General features: G+C 38.4%; 2 protein-coding genes, 2 non-coding genes and 1 pseudogene across 4 annotated transcripts; 2 read left to right on the top strand and 3 right to left on the bottom strand.

Moving 5' to 3' along the window:
• Window positions 1–50: 50 nt before the first annotated feature.
• Window positions 51–983, bottom strand: LOC102480972 (olfactory receptor 7A10-like). Its single transcript, XM_006165425.2, has one exon. The coding sequence runs from the start codon at window positions 981–983 to the stop codon at window positions 51–53; it is 933 nt and encodes a 310-aa protein (XP_006165487.2).
• Window positions 984–7,521: 6,538 nt separating this feature from the next.
• LOC114005498 (U1 spliceosomal RNA) lies at window positions 7,522–7,677 on the bottom strand. The gene has a single exon (XR_003547345.1). It is a non-coding gene; the product is annotated as a U1 spliceosomal RNA (small nuclear RNA).
• Window positions 7,678–10,350: 2,673 nt separating this feature from the next.
• LOC102480547 (olfactory receptor 7A17-like) lies at window positions 10,351–11,289 on the bottom strand. The gene has a single exon (XM_006165424.2). It carries the CDS (start codon window positions 11,287–11,289, stop codon window positions 10,351–10,353), a length of 939 nt encoding a protein of 312 aa, XP_006165486.2.
• Window positions 11,290–12,101: 812 nt separating this feature from the next.
• Window positions 12,102–16,793, top strand: LOC102480122 (cyclin-dependent kinase 2-associated protein 1 pseudogene; annotated as a pseudogene).
• On the top strand, window positions 13,965–14,079 carry LOC114005499 (U5 spliceosomal RNA). Its single transcript, XR_003547346.1, has one exon. It is a non-coding gene; the product is annotated as a U5 spliceosomal RNA (small nuclear RNA).
• Window positions 16,794–19,470: the final 2,677 nt, after the last annotated feature.

Genomic DNA, 19,470 nt, shown 5'->3' with positions numbered 1-19,470 from the left:
CTCTGAGCTCTAATAACAAGGACACTTCTTCACTGCCAGGATCATTTATTCTATGATGGTTTCCTTCCCAGTAGGTCACCCAGGGCTTTCTTTATGTCTTTATTCCTCAGACTGTAGATGATAGGGTTTAGCATGGGCGTGACCACAGTGTACATCACTGAGGCTGTTGCACTTGAGTGTGAATTTTGACTGTCAAGAGCACTCAGATATACTCCTAGACTCGTACCATAAAATAAGGAGACAACTGAGAGATGGGAGGCACAGGTGGAAAAGGCTTTATACTTCCCCCGAGTTGATGACATTCTAAGTATGGAGGAAACAATCTGAGAGTAAGAGTAAAGGATCCCAGCGAGGGTTCCACCACCCAGCAGTCCAGCTGCAGAATACATTAACATGTCGTTAAGATAGGGATCAGAGCAGGAAAGGTGGACCACCATATTAAGTTCACAGTAAAAGTGGGGGATTTCGGTGTGCGTACAGAAGGACAGTTGCAACACCATTAAGCTATGCATCAAGGAATGCAGAGCACTCAGGATCCAGGACGTGAGCACCAGCAATACACAGAGCTTGGGGTTCATAATGACCGTGTAGTGCAGGGGGTGACAGATGGCCACATACCGGTCATAGGCCATCACGGTCAGAAGGAAGTCATCCAACCCTATAAAGAGTATGAAAAAGAACATCTGGGTGATGCAGCCTGCATAGGTCACGACCTTGCTCTGTGTCTGGATGTTCAGCAGCATCTTTGGGATGGTGGTGGAGGTGAAACAGATGTCTACGAAGGACAGGTTGGAGAGGAAGAAGTACATGGGGGTGTGCAGGTGGGAGTCTGAGATGGTGGCCAGGATGACGAGCAGGTTTCCACACACAGTGATCAGGTACATGGAGAGGAAGAGCCCAAATATGAGGGGCTCCAATTCTGGTTCCTTTGAAAGTCCAAGAAGAATAAATGCTGAAATTCTTGTACCATTCCCTGGTTTCATGTGATAGAGGTGGCTACAAGGAAAAAGAAAGGCAAAATGATGAATGTGAACTCAAAAGGGCATTATCCAGAGAGTTAAATGCTCCAATTTAAATTCTTTTTAGTCAGTTAAATTAAACTACACATATTATGCATTGTGCCTTTACTCTTCATACATCCTTCCCTTCTGGGATACCTCTGGCTGGGAATTCCTGTCCCACTCTCAACCTTTCCTAAAGAGGTCATGAATTCTGCAATTTTTTTCCTTTCATTTATTTACTTTTACATTTTTCCACAAACATTTACTTTACATATCCAAAAATTTTAGCTCATACTCCATAGATCTTGACAGTTTATAAGCAACTTTCAATATTTTAAAATACTGAATTTTAAAGATACTGTTCAGAATATTTCTTATAATTTTGTATAATTTTATAACTCTATAACAACAGAAGCAGTATGGTTTCAATTTTTTTTTTTTTGAGTGCAGACACTCGGTATATAAAATCAAACAGTGGCTCTCAACTGGGTGGAGGGGATTTTGACCCCAGTGACATCTGGTGATATCTGGAGCTATTTGAGTTTATCACGAGCTGAGAATTTTTTTCAACTTTTTGAGTAATATCATTTGAGAGCCCTTCCCCCTCTAGCACCCCATGTTTCAAGCATAATCTAGATAAAGAGTATAAGTCGCTGAGAAACTAAAATACAATTTATTGACAATCAGATAAGAGGATTTGATAGAGTTAACTAATCATGTAACACATAAGATATTAATAAGTGCTCTGAAGAACACGAAATTGTGATCCTATGAGAGAGTATACATGGGATGATTCTCTGGAGGTGGCAGGCAGAACTGCCAGGCAAGGTGAATTTTACTTTTTTGGTATTTGGTTTTCGTCATATGACACATATGCTCACTGAAGAGGAGAGAGACAGAGGGGAGGGAAGTTAGAAATCACTACACAAGAGGTGTGGTCACGTCACACGTTCTTCTTCTCCATTCTCCTCCTGGGATTTTGGGAACACTCACACACACACACACGCTCAACATGATTTTGATGCTGCCTGGTCCAAGACTTGAATGACAGTTAACCAAGTGGTGGTCCAGTGCCTTAAACACCATGCCACCAGCTGGCCCCACCAGATGACATTTGAACAGAGTCCTAGGTAAAGATGCGGTGGGATCTGTCAGGGGTTCTGGGGAAGTGAATGACCTGAAGAGGGAAAGAACAAGAGGGAAAAATATGAAAAATCAGGAGATGCTGAGGAATGAGGGGGCCTGCTGATACAGAAAGTTGAAGACACTGAGGGTTCCTCATGTGGCCGTGTGATAACGTGGATATAGTAGCAACATTTTATTTGCACACTTCCCATAGACATGTAAACTGCATTTTGAAGTGGCTCTTCTGTGCTCTGTTTTTAATGAAACATTAAAGATCTGTTAATTAAGCAGAAAGAGATGAGAAAGATGCACTGAGAGGGAAACAGATCTGAAAGATTCAAGTGGTTCAGAGAGATTAGAATAAATAATATCAGTAAGATGCTAGCACTGGTGAAATGCTCTTGAAGCCCTGAGCAAGTAATAATAAAAAATAAACCTGCAAAGATGACTTGCACACACACAAAAATAAAAAGACTAGCAAAGATCAAATTGCATTCAGCCTCAGCACTAATGAAATCATTACAATGAAAATCTCTATTTTTTTCCTGTGATCTGTCCAATAAAACTGTTTTTTTTTTTTTTTCATTTTATACTCAATATGTGGGAAAACACTGGGAAATGTCTGCTATGAACTGCTGTGGCTTGGTTGTATTTGGAAGCAATCCTTTGGTCTGATCTTTATAATAAATACAAAAACATGTTCAAATACATCTCATCTTAAAACTTCACTAAAAAAGGCCCACACTTCTAACCATATAACACAATCTTTAACCCCCTTACTGCAAATCTCCATGGACATGTTCTAATTTTAGTGGAATTATCTTACTTCTCCCAGTCCCTCGGTCTCATCCAATTTAAGTGAAATTCTTATCACATAATTGTCCACAATGATGCATGCTTTGCAGAGATTAAAAGACTCTTTTGTTTTATTTGTATTCCCATAGGATATGTGTGCTTGAGAGAGAGAGAGATAGGAGAGAGAGAGAGAGCGTGAGAGAAAATCTACCTCCAGGGGAGATGGCCAAACTGCAAGTCTGTCTCTTCCAGTTTCCTCTTGGGATTTTGGGCACACATGCACTTGAATCTGGTGGAATACACCAGGACTGGGAATGAAATGACACTTTTGACCATGTAAGATCCACCAACCTTAACCTCCATGTCACCACTGCCCCTAATATTTCACTTTTAACATATAAAATAAATTAATCACAAATTAATCCATTGGCCAACCAAATAAATATGATGATCTCTTGACTTTGGGCAAGGCCGGTTGTCCTTCAAGTGATGTCAGCAAACATTCTCCACTTCTATTTTCTCTGTGAATCTTTTCTGTAGTAGTTACTAGGCTCTAAGACTCACCTGGATGAGTTCTCTGACAAGAATGTCTCCATGTGAGGGTCTGAACTTCTCCCTGGATGATCGATGATAGAGACTGAAGTGTGGTCCCAAGACAAGACAGCATCAAAGTGCAAGCATTAATACCCTAGCCAGACTTAAGGCACGAAAAACAAAGCACAACACAACAAAATAACCAACCCACATTCAACCCAAGGTTACATCCTCTGAGGGACAGTAACAAAAAGATCCTTACATCTCCCTATATCTGATCATTTGACATTTTCCCATTGTTACTATAATTCCAGAGCACCTGATTTCCCTGTGGGTCACAGTCTGGCCAGAAAGGAAAATTTCCCTGCTGATTCTCTGTTCCCAAGAGACCAAGTAAGATGTCAGGTGAATGCAGTCTTTATTGTTCCTTCTTTGGGGACTCTGCTAACTACAGAGCTCTCATCTTGTTAGCACTTTTGCCAAAATTAAAATGTCCCTGGAGGCTGACATACTTTTCTTTGTTAGTTCTCTCTAAAGACAAAAGCATTGAATTTTCATGTGGATACAGCCCTGGGTATCTTCAGAAAGTTGCTATTCCTTTCCATGAAGGCAGAGAACCATGTTCATCTGATATACAACTTTGAGTAGTTACAACAGTCATGGACTTCATGATGCCTATGGCAAAGCTACTAGAACACAACTTAACAATTGTCATTAGTCCTCCATTTATGAAACCTTAGTCATCATAAAAATACATAAATAAAAAAAAGAAATTCTACCTCTACATGATGTTATCAATAAAATTATTGCAATCTTCAAAAAAACAAAAAAGAACATTTATTTCCTGTGGACTGATAGTAGAAGGTTATATGGACTGGGCCAGCCAGGTGGTGAGCTGGTTAAGGTGACTAGATCCCACATGATCGACTCTGCAGTTTGAGTCCCAGTGGGTTGGAAAACATGGTGGGCTTGCGCGTATGTGTGTATGTGTGCAAAATCCCAAGAAGAGAATGAAAGAGGAAGGATTTCAACTTGGGGGTGATTTCTCACTTTCTCTCTCTCTGGCTCTCCCTCTGAAATAAATGTGTATGCCTTATAATAAAACAAAGCAAAATAAAACAAAACAGAATGTACATGGGTTGCATCATTTAATTTTTAAATAAGTTCAATAGTATTAGGAATTTTTTCTACGATTGCATAAATGAAGCTCAGGAGAGTTAAGTGATGTGAAGAAAGCTACAAATCATGTAAGAGATGAGGTTTGGTGAGAAACCCACCAAGATGTTTACAGAAACAAAAAGCGTTTGTGAGACACAAAATGAAAAATTATCTGATGATAATAAAGTATATGGTAATATCTTTGACTTGATATGCACTGCATTCATGCTTGGAAAAAATGGATTGCATGCTGTAAAGATGTACAGTAATTAAATAAAATTTTAAGAAGAAAGGGAGAAATTGGAAGTTTGAAAATATAATGGCAGAGAGGATAATTGTAAATACCAGAGACTGTATAGGAAGATGGTGATTAATAGTAGGTAGATGGGTGGGGCTCTTAAAAAAAAACCTTTTAACTGACACATGAATGGAAAGTTATTTGATTATACATATGGTAATATGTTTGACTAGATTGACATGCACTTCATGCATGCTTTGAAAAACCATATTGTTGGAGGTTCTTCAAAAATCTTCAAATAGAACTACCATATACTTTAGCAATTCCACTCCTGGATATCTACCCAAAGGATATGAAAAGCAGAAAAGCATTTGCAATCCATGTTTATTGTGGCATTATTCACAATCGCTAAGACATGAAATCAACCTAAATGTCCCAAGAGCAAATGAATGGACTGAAAAAGTGTGGTATGTATACACTATGGAGTACCACTCAGCCATAAAACAGAGACCTGGCATTTGATAGAAAGTGGATAAGTATGGAAGATTTAATGCTAAGTGAAATAACCCAGCCTATGAAAGAGAGGCATTGTATGTCTCCACTCCATATATACCAAATGTTTGCACTTTAAAGCAGAAACTGAAAGATTGGAATGTATAAATTCAGGGAGGGAAACTGAGAATACTAGACACAGTGTTGAAGAAAGGTAGACAATGGGGTACAGGATGGAGGGAATCAGGGGGAAAAGAAGCAAAACATTTAATAGATACAAAAATGGAAAATTGTTGACAGTATGTATGGTAATGTTGATGATTGGACTAATATGCAGTATACTCATGCCTAGGCAGTCTATTTTGCATATTGTAAAGATGTACGGTAATTACATGTAAAAAAAAAAGAAGAAATAAAACAAAAGAAAAAACATATCATATGTTACAGAGAAGTATGATGACCATATCCAAATAAAAATTCATGCAATAATTTTTAAAAGATATTTACTGGCCTTCTGCTCCAGGTCAATGGTCTTCAAGTAGGGTCATTATGCTTCTAGGGAGCACTTGTAATGTCTGCAGAAATTTCTGTTGTATTAAATGGGGGAGATGCTACTATAGCACCTGGTGGATTGAAGACATGGTTACTGCTCAACATATTATAATGTAAAGCAGAGTTCATGCCACAATCATCCAACCAGGATGTTAACTGTTGTTATAGTTTGATCAACTGGACCAGGGAGAAATGTTCACATTTTGAAATGTTCACTCTGTAAGCTAAATAATGTGATTGAATGTATTAAAAAATGTAAATAAATAAATAGGAAAAAATAATTTGTATACAGTTTCTGCTAAGATAAGACCCTTACAAGAACTAATTTTATTTTTTTCAAATTTATTTTCTAAATGATATACAATTGAATGTATTTACTGTGCTCTGTACGGTTTGGGGATGTACACATACATTTTGGAATGGTTAAATCTAGCTACTTCATTGATACTTCTTGTCACATGGCTGTTATTGTGGTGGTGAGAACATCACTTGCAGGACTAGAAGTCAGACGAGTCACTGAGTGAGTGATGAGTGAATGTGAGCACCTGGGGCACTACTGTATTCCACTTTTTGAACACTGGGCATTTACACTACACTAATTTATTTATTGTGTTCCCTATATAGTTTACTTCTTCATTTTTTTTACTTCCTTCTTTTACTTCTTGATTCCCTCTTTCTCACGCTCTGCCATTTCTCACCCTCCTCCCACACTGTCTCTGATGTCCACAGTTCCTCTCCACGCTTTTATACCATCCAACATGTTTAACAATTTTTTCTCTCTTTAAGAACAGATTAACACCGGCTGAATGTAATTTTTAATTTATTTTTATATATTTAATCACTGTACAGTGTAAAACAAAGTATTCCCAGCATGAATACAGTGAGTATTAGACAAATCAAAGACATTACCATATGCATTATCATCAACAGGTAATTCTCTATTTTTGTATCTCTTAAATGTTTTGCTTTTTTTTTTCCTGATTCCCCTCCCCATCTTACTCAGCTCCTCCTGTATTGTCTCTACTATCTAGAGTTGCCCTCCCTGCTATTATACCTTCTGCTATTTCACTCTCTGCTATAGAGCACAGACATTCCGTATTTATTAAGCATGGACACACAATGCCTGCCTTTCATAGTGTGACTTGATTCACTTAGCATTAAATCTTCCATATTTGTCCATGTTTTTTTGTTTGTTTGGTTGTTTTTTTTTTTTCTTTTGGCTTGGTAGTATTCCATAGAGTATATGTGCCACATTTTTCCAATCTACTTGTCTGTTCTTAGACATTTGACTTGATTCTGTGTCCTAGCAATTGTGAATTATATTTTTTTACATTATAAGCTTTCATGGAAATGTTTGATACTTGTGTCCTAACATTTAGCTTAAGACTCACATGTTTTGTACAACTTTACAAAAATATTTTCCATATACTTTTGTTTTGTAAGCTTTTCATTTAAATTGGTTTTAGTTTTACGGTTTTTTTTTTTTTTTTTTGCTTTTTGAATTTTTTTTTTTTTTTTTTGCCTTTTGAACTTTTTTTCGTTACACACACATTAGCCTTGGCCCATGAAGGGTCATAATCACCAATATCACTGCCTTTCTTTCTTTCTTTTCTTTTTTTTTTTTCCCAGGGGAATGCAGTCCCCCACTACCACAAATTACGCAGCCGAGTTTCCCGCATTTGGGGAAATCGCAGAGGTCAGCACACCCGCAGTGCAATGGGTGAGCCTTGCCCTGAGAAAACCACCTTCGTGATCATGGTGTTTCCCCTGCCAGGTAAGTATACCAATATCACTGCCTTTCAACTCTACTTGTTTTTGAAGAGCAGTGTGGAACAAAACAACACAATTTTACATCAAGCACAAGGAAAAGTGATGAAATCAAGAAAGATGATAAGCACAAGCTATATGAGGCTAATGCCAGAGTACCATGGCATTTTACTTACAGTGAACATTTTGCATTAGATGGGAGGAGCACATCCTAAAGTGATAATAAAAGTATTGTAATAGTAAGTATATCAACTAGTAAAATAATCACTTATTATCATTATCAAGTATTATATATATAGTTACAGAACTATATGTGCTCTACTTCTGTGTGATTGACAGTGCAGGAAATTTGTGTACACCAGTATTACTATGAACAAGTGAGTAATGGGTGGTGCTATGATGTTACAACAGCTACAATGTCATTACATGATAGAAATTTTGAAAATCAACTCTAATCTTTATTTGTTTATTAAGGATTATATATTTAATTTTATTTATTGTTATTATTATTTTTTTTCTCATTTGCTATAGGGCATACACACTCATGAGAGTGAGAGAGAGAGAGTGAGAAAGAAGCCACCAGATATGGGACTCAAAGGGCAATCAACCATGTGGGAGTCTAGCGCCTTTAACCACTACACCACCTGCTGGCCACCATTAAAATCTTATGGAACCAACATGATAAACATGATCTATCATTGACCAGAATGTCATTTAAAAAAAAAAAAGTTTATTTTATTTATGGTAAGTAGCATGTTCATGATGGAGATCCAAGCTATCTAGTTGTATTTGTTAACGATAACATGTATGATTAAGTCACTACACAGTGTATTCTGGATGGGAAATTGCATTTTGTATGCTGTGATGATGTTCATTGAATGGACTGAGGTGGATATCATGCTTGGTAAAGTCTCTTTATAATCTAAATGATATATAGTGATTCAATGTATGAATAAGAATAAAAATTAATTAAAAATAAAATTTAAAAATAAATAAATAATTATTTAAAAAAAGAGTGTTCAAGGAGAGGAGAGACCAGTTTTCTTAGTGAAGGGAACCCAAGATCAGCCAACAGCTAGTTAAATTCTCAATTCATGAGAAAACTCAGTCACAGTAACAGTGACTCCCTCATTTAACTCACAGATGACTACAAATTCATGAGAAAATCTGTACAGTTCAGAGATATTTCCCACCATGAAATCACATTAATTAAGAAAAGTATTACAATAAACCATTTTCTGTTAAGATGGCTTGTTATGCAGCAGCAACTAACTGATACAATAACCAAAGTGAACAGAATGAAGGACAATTATAGTAATCTTCTGATTTGTATTTTTGGTCTTTTTTTCTTAATGTGAAAACTACATTCATATTACTCTGTTAGTCAAAGTTATGTAAGAGGATTGTACTAAAAAAATACTAACATGAGATTCCTTTCTAGGGAACCAGAAGGTAGAAGGATATGCACATTTGTAGAGAAATACTTGTGACCCAGAATTATATCCTGGATAGAAATTCAAGATTATTTGTGAATGATCCTTTGATCATGAAGATTGAAGAGCTATCTCAACTTAAAGGAAAAATAATATAGACTATACTGACAATGTTCATTCACTACCCCTTTGATGATTATGAGTTTAGAAAAGGAGATATTTCATTAGAGAAATGGAAAGACTTGTATATGTAGGCAGAAGATGAGAAGGTGGAAATCAAGGGAAGGAAAGAAGCAAAATATATAAGAAACAATAAATAAATAAAATCCAATATATAAATAAAAGAAACAAATATATTTCAATAATAAAACATTCAAACCAAAACATTCTTCACCAAAATTCACCAATTTTCTATACTATAATGAGCAGATCTAGAAAATGAAAGGGAAATATTTTGCACAGTAATACAATGTATAGCTTAAAACTTGATGCATTATATGGAAATACATCTCTGATTTTAAGGTCACAAAAAGAAAAATCATTTACTTATATTTGTCTTTCCAAGCAGATTCCACTTGAATATATCCAGGTAGTAATTAATTTTTGACAGTGACTATATAGGCACTGTGAAAACTGGAATGAATAAGAAGTAGGACCTTAAGGATCAGAATAAAATCCAAAGATAAGCTATAAAGCAAATTGTTGTGTTAAATTCTCCCTTTTCATGAAGAACAATTAAGATAGCAACATATCAAGAAATGGTGAATATGGAATTCAAAAACTGTGACCTCAGATTAAATGTAAACAAATATGAAAAAATTTAAAAATAATCATATAAATAAAATTAGATGCCAAGTGTAACTATTTTGTTCCCATAAGAAAAATACAAACTATGGATTTTAATAGAAGTAAAACTTACTCAGTTTATATTATCCGAAAAGGAATTCTTCAGAAATTCATGTTGCTTCATAAAATTAATTGGGATTTACAGCTATTTCTGATTTATGGATTAGGATAAACTTGTAAAAATACAATAACATAAAAGGAAAAATTTGTATAGATAACCGACAGAGTGAAATAGTGAGATACTTACAATGCGTAGAGAGGCTGAAATCAAAACTTTGAAGTTTTAGGAAATAGGCAAATGGAACAAGTTCTATTTCCAGAATCTGGTTAGAATTTCACCTTTTCTGCCTTAAATGCTTTGAGCCATGCTAAAAAGTGCAATTCTGCACTTCTTCAGTACCAGGGTAATTTATACATTGATAGTTTCCCTCCAAAAGAAACATCTCAGAGCTCTCTTTATGTCTTCATTCCTCAAGCTGTAGATGAAGGGGTTCAGCATGGGCGTGACCACAGTGTACATCACTGAGGCTGTTGCACTTGAGTGTGAGGTCTGGGTAGTAGCAGAACTAAGGTACACACTCATCATTGTAAAATAAAATAAAGAGACAACTGAGAGGTGAGAGGCACAGGTGGAAAATGCTTTGTACTTCCCCTGAGCTGATGAGATTGCATGGATGGAGGAAACTATCTTATAGTAAGAGTAAAGGATCCCAGCGAGGGGACCACCAGCCAGCAACACAGATGCAGAATAGATCACCATGTCATTAAGAAAGGTGTCAGAGCAGGCGAGATGAATAACCTGATTAAGTTCACAGAAAAAGTGGGGGATTTCCAGTGGTGTACAGAAGGACAGCCGCAATGCCATTAAGCTATGTATCAATGAAATCAGGACACTCATAATCCAGGACAACAGAGCTAGCAACACACAGAGCCAAGGGTTCATGATGATGGTGTAGTGCAGGGGGTGACAAATAGCTATGAACCGGTCATAGGCCATCACGGTCAGTAGAAAGTCATCTAATGATGCAAAGAGCATGAAAAAGAACATCTGGGTGATGCAGCCTGCATAGGTGATGACCTGGCTCTGTGTCTGGATGTTCACCAGCATCTTTGGGACGGTGGTGGAGGTGAAACAGATGTCAGCAAAGGACAGGTTGGAGAGGAAGAAGTACATGGGGGTGTGCAGGTGGGAGTCTGAGATGGTGGCCAGGATGATGAGCAGGTTTCCAATCACAGTGATCAGGTACATGGAGAGGAAAAGCCCAAATAAGAGAGGCTGCAATTCTGGTTCCTCTGAAAGTCCCAGAAGAAGAAATTCGGAAATTCTTGTATCATTCTCTGGCTCCATGTAACGGAAGTGACTACTAGGAAAAAGAAATTAACATGTCTATATTTTTTTTCAATCAAAATGGCTTGCAGAGTTGGCTCACAGAATTCACAATAATTACGTAATAGATAAAATGCTACAGCTTTTTATTTTTCATCAAATAAATTAATATTTAAATTTTTTCATTGCAAGGAGGTGAATATACTTGCTAGAGATACCGAGAAAGGAGGTAGGGGAGAAGTCACTCCCCCTATGGATCATTGTCATGCTACAATCGCTTCTTTTCCATCCCTCCTTTCTGCCTTGATTTTCAGCATGCATGCACACATACCCAGAGTGATTTTCAAGCATCCAGCACCAGAATTTGAACCATGGTTAGCATGTGAGATCCAGGTTCTAGAATCTGTATACAAACACTTGCACATCCATGTTTATTGGGGCATTATTTGCAATTACTAAGACATGGAACAAGCTCAGATGTCCATGAACCGAGGAATGGATTGAAATGGTGTGGCACATATTCACTACAGAATACTACTCAGCCATAGAAAAACAGTTAAGACCCTGGCATTTAAAAGAAAGTAGATAAATATGAAAGGTTTACTACTAAGTGAAGTAAGTCATATTATGAAAGAGAGGCATTGTATATCCCCACTTAATATATACTGAATGACTGCCCTCTGGCAGAAACTGAAATATTAGACTATATAAAGGCCTGGAGAGCAACTATGGAGATGAGAGATAGTGTGGGAGGATAGTGGGAAATGGCAGAAGGTCAGAGGGAGGGAATCAAAGGGGGAAAAAAAAGAAATAAAACATTTAAAAAACCCAAAATGGAAAAATATCTGTTGCAGATAGTAGGTAAGTTAACGTCTTAGAATTAGGCAATATACACTATATTCTAGATGGGGAAATTTGTTTTTGTGCGTTGTAATGAAATACAGTGATGAATTTAAAATGAAATTAATTAATTAATTAATTAATAGAAGAATCACTATGTCACAGGGATGGCCATTCTCTATATTTTGTGTATGGTTCCTCTTTCCTTTAGTACATCTCACCCTTCCACGGTATGTCTGATGGGAAATTTCTGTCCCATTCTCAATCTTTCTCCAAATTTTCTCATGCATTTGAGTAATATATACCATGTATTGTCTGGGTAATGAATGTAAGTTGCTAAGACACAAAAATACTTAACAATTATTGGAGGATATTATGAATTTATAAGGAAGTAATTGTATAACATATCACACATCAACAAGCGCTTTGGGGACCAGCAGATGGCACAGCAGTTCTATTGCTAAACTCCCACAATGTAAACTGTGGTTTGAGTCCCAGACGCAGTGTCTTGAAACTCACACCAAGCATGTGTGCGTGCCTGTCCAAGATCAAGGGAGAAGAACTGAGGGGAAGGGATTGAGGCTTGGCCATCCCTCCTGGGGGGTAACTTCTCAATTTCCCTCTCATTGTCTCTCTCTCTCTTTCTGGCAAGTGCATGCATTCTAAGGCAAAAACCTGAAAAAAATAGCAAGTGCTTTGAAAACAATGAAATTATGTAGAAGTGAGAGAGTAGCACGGAGACTATTAACTGCTAGAAAAGATGACATTTGAACAGAGACTTCAGGGAAGAGAGGGAAGGAGCTTCAAGGATATCTGGGGAAGCAGCCATCTTACAGAGGAAGTGAGCAAGAAGGAGAATAATGAAATGACATCAGGGGATGGTGAGGAATAAGGGACCTGCTGATGCTGAAGCTTGAGGACCCTGAGGGCTCTCCGGTTACATGCTTTTTTATCCCTCTAAAAATGTAGCCCTCTAACAGTGGAGACACAGAAGCAAGATTCCAGTTGGCAAGATTCCCAAGGATGTGTAAACTTGGAGGTACATTGTGATATGATCACTTTTGCTGTGTATTTATAGAAACATTTAAAAAGAGAGAATTACAGAGAATATGTAACCAAGCAAATAGAACAGATTCAAAATAACTGTGTTTAATAAAATGGAATGAAAATATAAATCAAAGAAAAACCTAAAAATGATGATATAATCACATCAACATAGGTCTCTAATTACAGGTTAAATTTAAAATATCTGGGTATAAAATATTAAAACATATATATATTTTTTTTTGGAGAGATTTTCACTGTAGGGTGCGTGCACTCGCCAGACAGACAGAGAGAGACATAGAGACAGAAAGCGAGAAATCACCCCCCAGGGGGGATGGTCACGCCGCAATCCCTTCTCCTCCATTCTCCTCTCGGGATCTTGGGCATGCACGCACACGCGCCCGGCGTGCGTTTTTTAAGCCATCGGGTCCGGGACACGAACCGCGGTCGACTACGTGGGAGTCCAGCGACATAGCCATTATGCTAACTGCTGGTTCCCAAAACATATATTTTTAAAGAAGAGTGAGGGAAACAATATCAAAGTTATCTAGTGTTAAAATTTTGTACCATATAAACAAATGGATTTAAATGTGCTTATGATAAAGGTACTTTTAGGTGAACACAAAAGGATATGCTGTGCAAGATGATAGAAAATAATCATTAATGCTGTGATGCTGCTCAGGGAAAAAATGTAAATTAATTCATTAAAAATAAAAATTAATAAAAAACAAAAAAGAAAATAATCATTAAGTTAAAAAAAGTTTTAAGCACAAAACACCTGTGGAATAAGTAATAAGAAAAACAAATGTGAAACACCCTGGTTTCTCTTCAGATCGTATAAATCTTTTGCCTTTTACTAAAGATTTCCGTGGAGATGTTCTTAAGTTTTAAACTTAATTGTAGGGACAAAGTCTGGAGTTGAGTATTATATCTCAGAGTTCAATCCGGAAGATCGAACCTCAACAGAAACAGAAGAAAATTAAGTACATGAGACTGAACTGATGAAACAGCATTCTATGACTTGACTAAAATATTGCTGCTTTTCTTCTAAGCTTTGTTGTCCGGTTTTAAGGATTTCTGTCCTGTCTTGAGCTGTCGATGGATTCATGTACCTACTATTTGAACAGAATACTAACCAGTTTCTAGGCCTTAAGTTTCAAGGAAATATCCTTACCAGTTCAAAACTGCTTTTTTTTGAAACCATCAGCTGAAGTTGCTATTGTAAGTAGTTAGATTACTTATGATATTGTGTGATCAACGAAATGGTGGGGGAAAAGGAACTGAAGATAACTGTAGACAGCAGAGATAGTGTAATAAGAGAGTGAAATGGGGCAGAGGGTCAGACATAGGGTAAATATAGTATGTTCATTCTACTCACTGAGGTTTATGCCTAAAGTCAGACATGGGTTCTTGTGTATGTAAATATCAGCTGTGCTTGCTATTGCAAATATTTAGACAAATTAAGTTCATTAGCAAATCAATTAAATGGGGGGGATAGGCATAGAAAGCAAACAGGGATAACAGAGACAATGGGAGGAGGGGTGGACAGGGCAGAGGGTTAGGGATAGGGAATCAAGGATGGCAAAAAAAGAAAAAAACTTGTTTGTTGATAACACATATGTTGATGTACTTGATTGAGCCAACAGACAATGTATTTTGGATGAAAAATTCATTTTGTATACTGTAATGATGTATAGCATATTAATGTTAAAAATAAAAACAAAAACAAAAAACAAACAAACAAAAAAAGCAATGAGGGTGTCCAGGAGGTAGCGTGGATGTTAAGAAAGTAAGTACACTAATGTGGCTCTGAGCTATGCTGGTTTGGGCTCTTAGGGGACCTCAAGTAAGCATTCCCAGCTTCCATGCTCTGGAATTCTTTCCTACAATACCTGCTGGGTTCTGAGACTTACCTTGCTGGGGTTGCAGAAAAGGTGGTGTCTATGTGGTAGTCTGAATTCCTCCCTAGATGGATGATCATAAAGAATAAAGCTCTGTTCTCAGAAAAAACAGCAGGAAGGAATGAAGCATCAGTTTCATAGCTAGGTTTAGGACTTCAAAAGAAAAGTCAACCATGTTCAGTCCTGCACAAAGACAACAGCACAGGAGATATTTACACTCCCAATAGCTGCTCCTTTGACACCTTTCTCTTCTGTAAATCCAGCTTCTAGGCACTTGATATCCCTATGGGAGGACAACGGTCTGGGCAGAAAGAAATATTTTCCTAATCACTGTCTTTTCCTAAGAGATCAAGTTAGAAGTCAGGTGAATACTGTCATTATTTATTATTCCTCCTTGAACTCATTTTTCTCCAGAGGTCTAACCTCCTTAGTTCTTTTGCCCAATCTCAAGTTAAAATGTTCTCCAAAGCCAGAGATTCTTAAGTAGGTCCCTTGGAACTGCAAAGTGTTAAATTGTGGTGAGGACACAGTACTTGATATCTAGCGAAAATTGCTATTCTTTCTTCATCAAGAGAGGGAACTGTGTTAAGCTATGAAACCTTGGACAGCTACCACAATCCATAGCTTCATGATGCTTTTGATGAGATAAATAGACATTTCATGTTCGGTCATATGGCAGCTCTACTCATAGAGTTTTGAGGGACCTTCATATTAGAGGTTGTACTAATTTACTTTTGCAACAACAGTGTAAGAGGTTTTCCTTTCCATCACAGCCTCACCAACGATTGTCAGTCTTTCTTTTACTGATCCTAATCATTCTAACTGGAATTCAATGGTATCTTGTTGTGGTTTTAATTTGCATTTCCCTTACAACAAGAGACTGAACACTTTTTCATATGCCTTTTGGCCACTCAAAAGTCTTCCTTGGATAGTCTTCTATTCTGTTCATTTGCAAAATGGGTGAATATAGAGGACTCAATGTGAAATGAAAACAGATTTTGAAAGATGCACACTGTATATCCCCAGTTAATATGTGCTGAATGTCTGCATGCTATGTCAGAAACTGAAAGATTCAAGACACAATAGTAGAAAGGATGAGTGTAGATACCAGAGACAATAAGGGAGGAGAATGGGTGGTAGAAAGTGGATGAGAGAGCATGAGTGGGGGGGAGAAAGGCAAAAAAAAAACTTTAACAAAAGAATGTAATTTTTTTTGTGGGAAAAAATGATGTTCTATAACTTTTGCTTCATAAAACTAAATATAAAAGAAAAATCAAATTCTGGTATTTGCTAGTGCAGCCTGAGTCATAACCAACAAAATGTGCACAGGCGCTCAGTGGGCGTGGGGACGCGGGGGCTGCTGCCACCCTCTCAGCCTGGCCTAGGGGTGTCCTGCGCGCCCTCCACGCAGGTGGGACGTCTTACAAACCGAACTCCGCAGCCTACATGCCCTCAACACCGCTGGGAGTGTCCATTCGCCTTCTACCAGCATGGCAATGTCCTTACAGTACCGCCAGCTGCTGAGTGACTACAGAGCACCAACCTTAGGCTACACCCAGGGAACCAGGAGCAGCCAGGTGCCCCACAGCAAGTATGGGGAGCTGCCGGTCATCATGGAGGAGCTGGGGAAGGAGATCAGACTCACCTATGCGGGCAGCAAGCACGCCCGGGAGAGGCTGAAACGTTAGAGGGCTGGTTCGCAAGTGCTTGGCAGAGAGGGAGCAGAACGCCAGATCCTAGCCTTGGCCAGCTTCTGGAGCCTTCCATCTCTTCAGAAGATGAGAAGTTACAGGTCATCTGCTCTACTCAGAGGAAACTCTCGTTTTCAAAATGGTAGCAGTTTGGTTCTCCTCCATGGTTCACTAGGCTCTAAACCTACCACTCGAAGGTTGAGAAAGGATTTTGCGGTTAGTTAGGGTTGCATTTTAAGTAGTTAGGAACTACCCAGGTTTCGCTTTTTATGAAGTGTTGATTTCAGATATGCAAGTAAAGTTACCTTACAGCAAACTGGAGTGAGTTTGCCTCCAAGGTACCAGTGTCTCCTTTTCATTTTCTTTTTAAAATACATGATGTTCCCAAGTTGGTCTTTATTTATTTCAGAAGCTAATACACCTCTAAGGATTTGTTTCTAAGGCGTAGGGACAGCACATAGCCTCCCGTATAGTGTAACTTCTGCGTAAGGTAACTTCTTTTTTGCTTAAGTATTTGCATGACTATTAGTGCTTTGAAGTCAACTTTTAAAATGCACAAGTTAGGGAACCAGCAGTTAGTGTAATGGCTATGTCGCTGGACTCCCACGTAGTCGACCGCGGTTCACGTCCTGGACCCGGTGGCTTAGAACTCACGCTGGGCGCGTGTGCGTGCGTGCCCAAGATCCCGAGAGGAGAATGGAGGAGAAGGGATGGCGGCGTGACCATCTTCCCTGGGGGGTGAGTTCTTGCTTTCTGTCTCTATGTCTCTGTCTGGCGAGCTCACACGCCCTATAGGGAAAACCTCTCAAAAAATATTTTTTTTTAATTAAAAAAAATATGCACAAGTTATATTAAGTGGGGACATACCGTACAAACACAAGAGGTGGATGTGAATGCCAGATGTGGTGTATGTGGAGCAGTGGGGGCTGGGGAAGAACATTTGGAGGAGGGATAGGAAGTGTGTCAATTTCATGCATTGTTGACTTTAGCCAGCCCTCCAAAATGCCATGGCATTGGAAAGTTATTTGTAAATTTGCTGTTCCGTGCAAGAATTCCTGTGGATGTGCAGTAACTACCTGAACCTTTTTCTAAATTTTTAAAAACAATTCTTTTATTTAATTTTATTTATTTATTTTAATTTTACCAGACAATTTGACCAGAGAGAGAGAGAGAGAGAGAGAGAGAGAGAAAGAGAGAAAGAAAGCCCAGGGCTGAGACTCAAAACACAGTTGGACATTCGGAAGTCCAGCGACCTTAACCACTATGCCACCTACCAGTCCCACTACCGGAACTTTTCATGGCACTAAAATCATTTGAAAAGCAAAAATATAGCATAAAGGGGAGAGGAATAGGGCCAACAGATGGTCTGGAGGTTAAGACATCTAGATTCCACATGGCCTACTGTATGGTTTGAGTTCTAACCCCCCAGCATTACAGAAAACGCACTGGGCATGTGTGCTTACATGGCCCAAATCTCTAGAGGAGAATGAAGAGGGATTGCAGAGTGCCCATCCCTGCTGAGGGGTGAATTCTCACTTTTTCTCTCTGACTCTCTCTAGCAATTTTATGTGCCCTCTAGAAAATTTTTTTAGATAAATAATTTTTAAAATAATTATTTTATTTAACTTTATTTATTTTATTTTAAATTGACCAGACAGGGACAGAGAGAGAGAGAAGGGTTGGGGGAATGAGAAAGCAAGCCACCAGGTCCAGAAATTGAACCATGGTTGGCCATGTGGGAGTCCAGTACCTTTAACCACCATACCATCTGCCAGCCCCTCGATAAATAATTGCAAATAAGGAAGAATTGGGACCAGCAGATGATGTAATGGTTACTTCACTGGATTCCCACATGGCCAGCCATGATTTGAATGCTGGACTTGGTAGCTTGAAACTTATGCTGGGTACATGTGCATGTGTGCCCAAAATCCCAAGAAGAGAATGGAGGAGAAGGGATTGTGTCATGGCCATCCCTCTGAGAGGTGATTTCTTGCTTTCTGTCTCTCTGGTGAACACATGTATTATTTCTGTCATTTTGCTATTTGATTTCTATATGCCTTATAGTTTATTTTTCTTTCCTATATTGATTTTTAAATAATCAGGGACCGGCTGATGGCGTGGTTGTTGTGGGTGCTAGATTCCCATATGCCCAACTGTGGTTCAAGTCCTGGACATGGTGGCTTGCTTTCTCACTTTCTCTCTCACTTTATACCTCTCTGGTCAAATTCAAATAAATAAATAAAGTTAAATAAAATAATTTTTAAAAACTTGTTTAAATCTTTTAATAAAATAATCAAATATTTAAATTTAAAAAAATTAAATGATAAGAGGACATCATTGCTAGCAGTGGGGAACTGGGGGTTTACAGGAGTACGCGGGCAGGTCTGACAGAGCCAGAGGCATTCCACTGGGCCTGCACTCTGCAGGAGGTTCCCCAAAGAGCACCTACCACCTTCACCTCAGCAGGGGTGGAGGGCAAGGGTGGAGGGAAAAGCCCAGAACGAGCTATTGTCACCTTCTTCCCCAAAGAGGGAGGCCCAGCTGGGACATAGTGGGAGTGTGGGGTGGACAATTAGCAGGTGCCCTAACAAGACACAGGGGACAGAGCCCGGGGACAGAGGATGGAGGGATAAATGGTGCCCTGCCAGGTCCTTGAGCTCCCTCCTATGGGGTTGAAGACCTGCCTCCTTTTCAGTCAGCCTAGGAACCTTTTCCAGAAGCGCTGA

The sequence above is a fragment of the Tupaia chinensis genome, unplaced genomic scaffold (assembly GCF_000334495.1).
Source record: "Tupaia chinensis unplaced genomic scaffold, TupChi_1.0 Scaffold143920_1, whole genome shotgun sequence".
In the NCBI taxonomy this organism is placed as follows: Eukaryota; Metazoa; Chordata; class Mammalia; order Scandentia; family Tupaiidae; genus Tupaia; species Tupaia belangeri.
The sequence above is the reverse complement of the archived record's forward strand: the minus strand, read 5'-3'. Positions and strand labels throughout refer to the sequence as shown.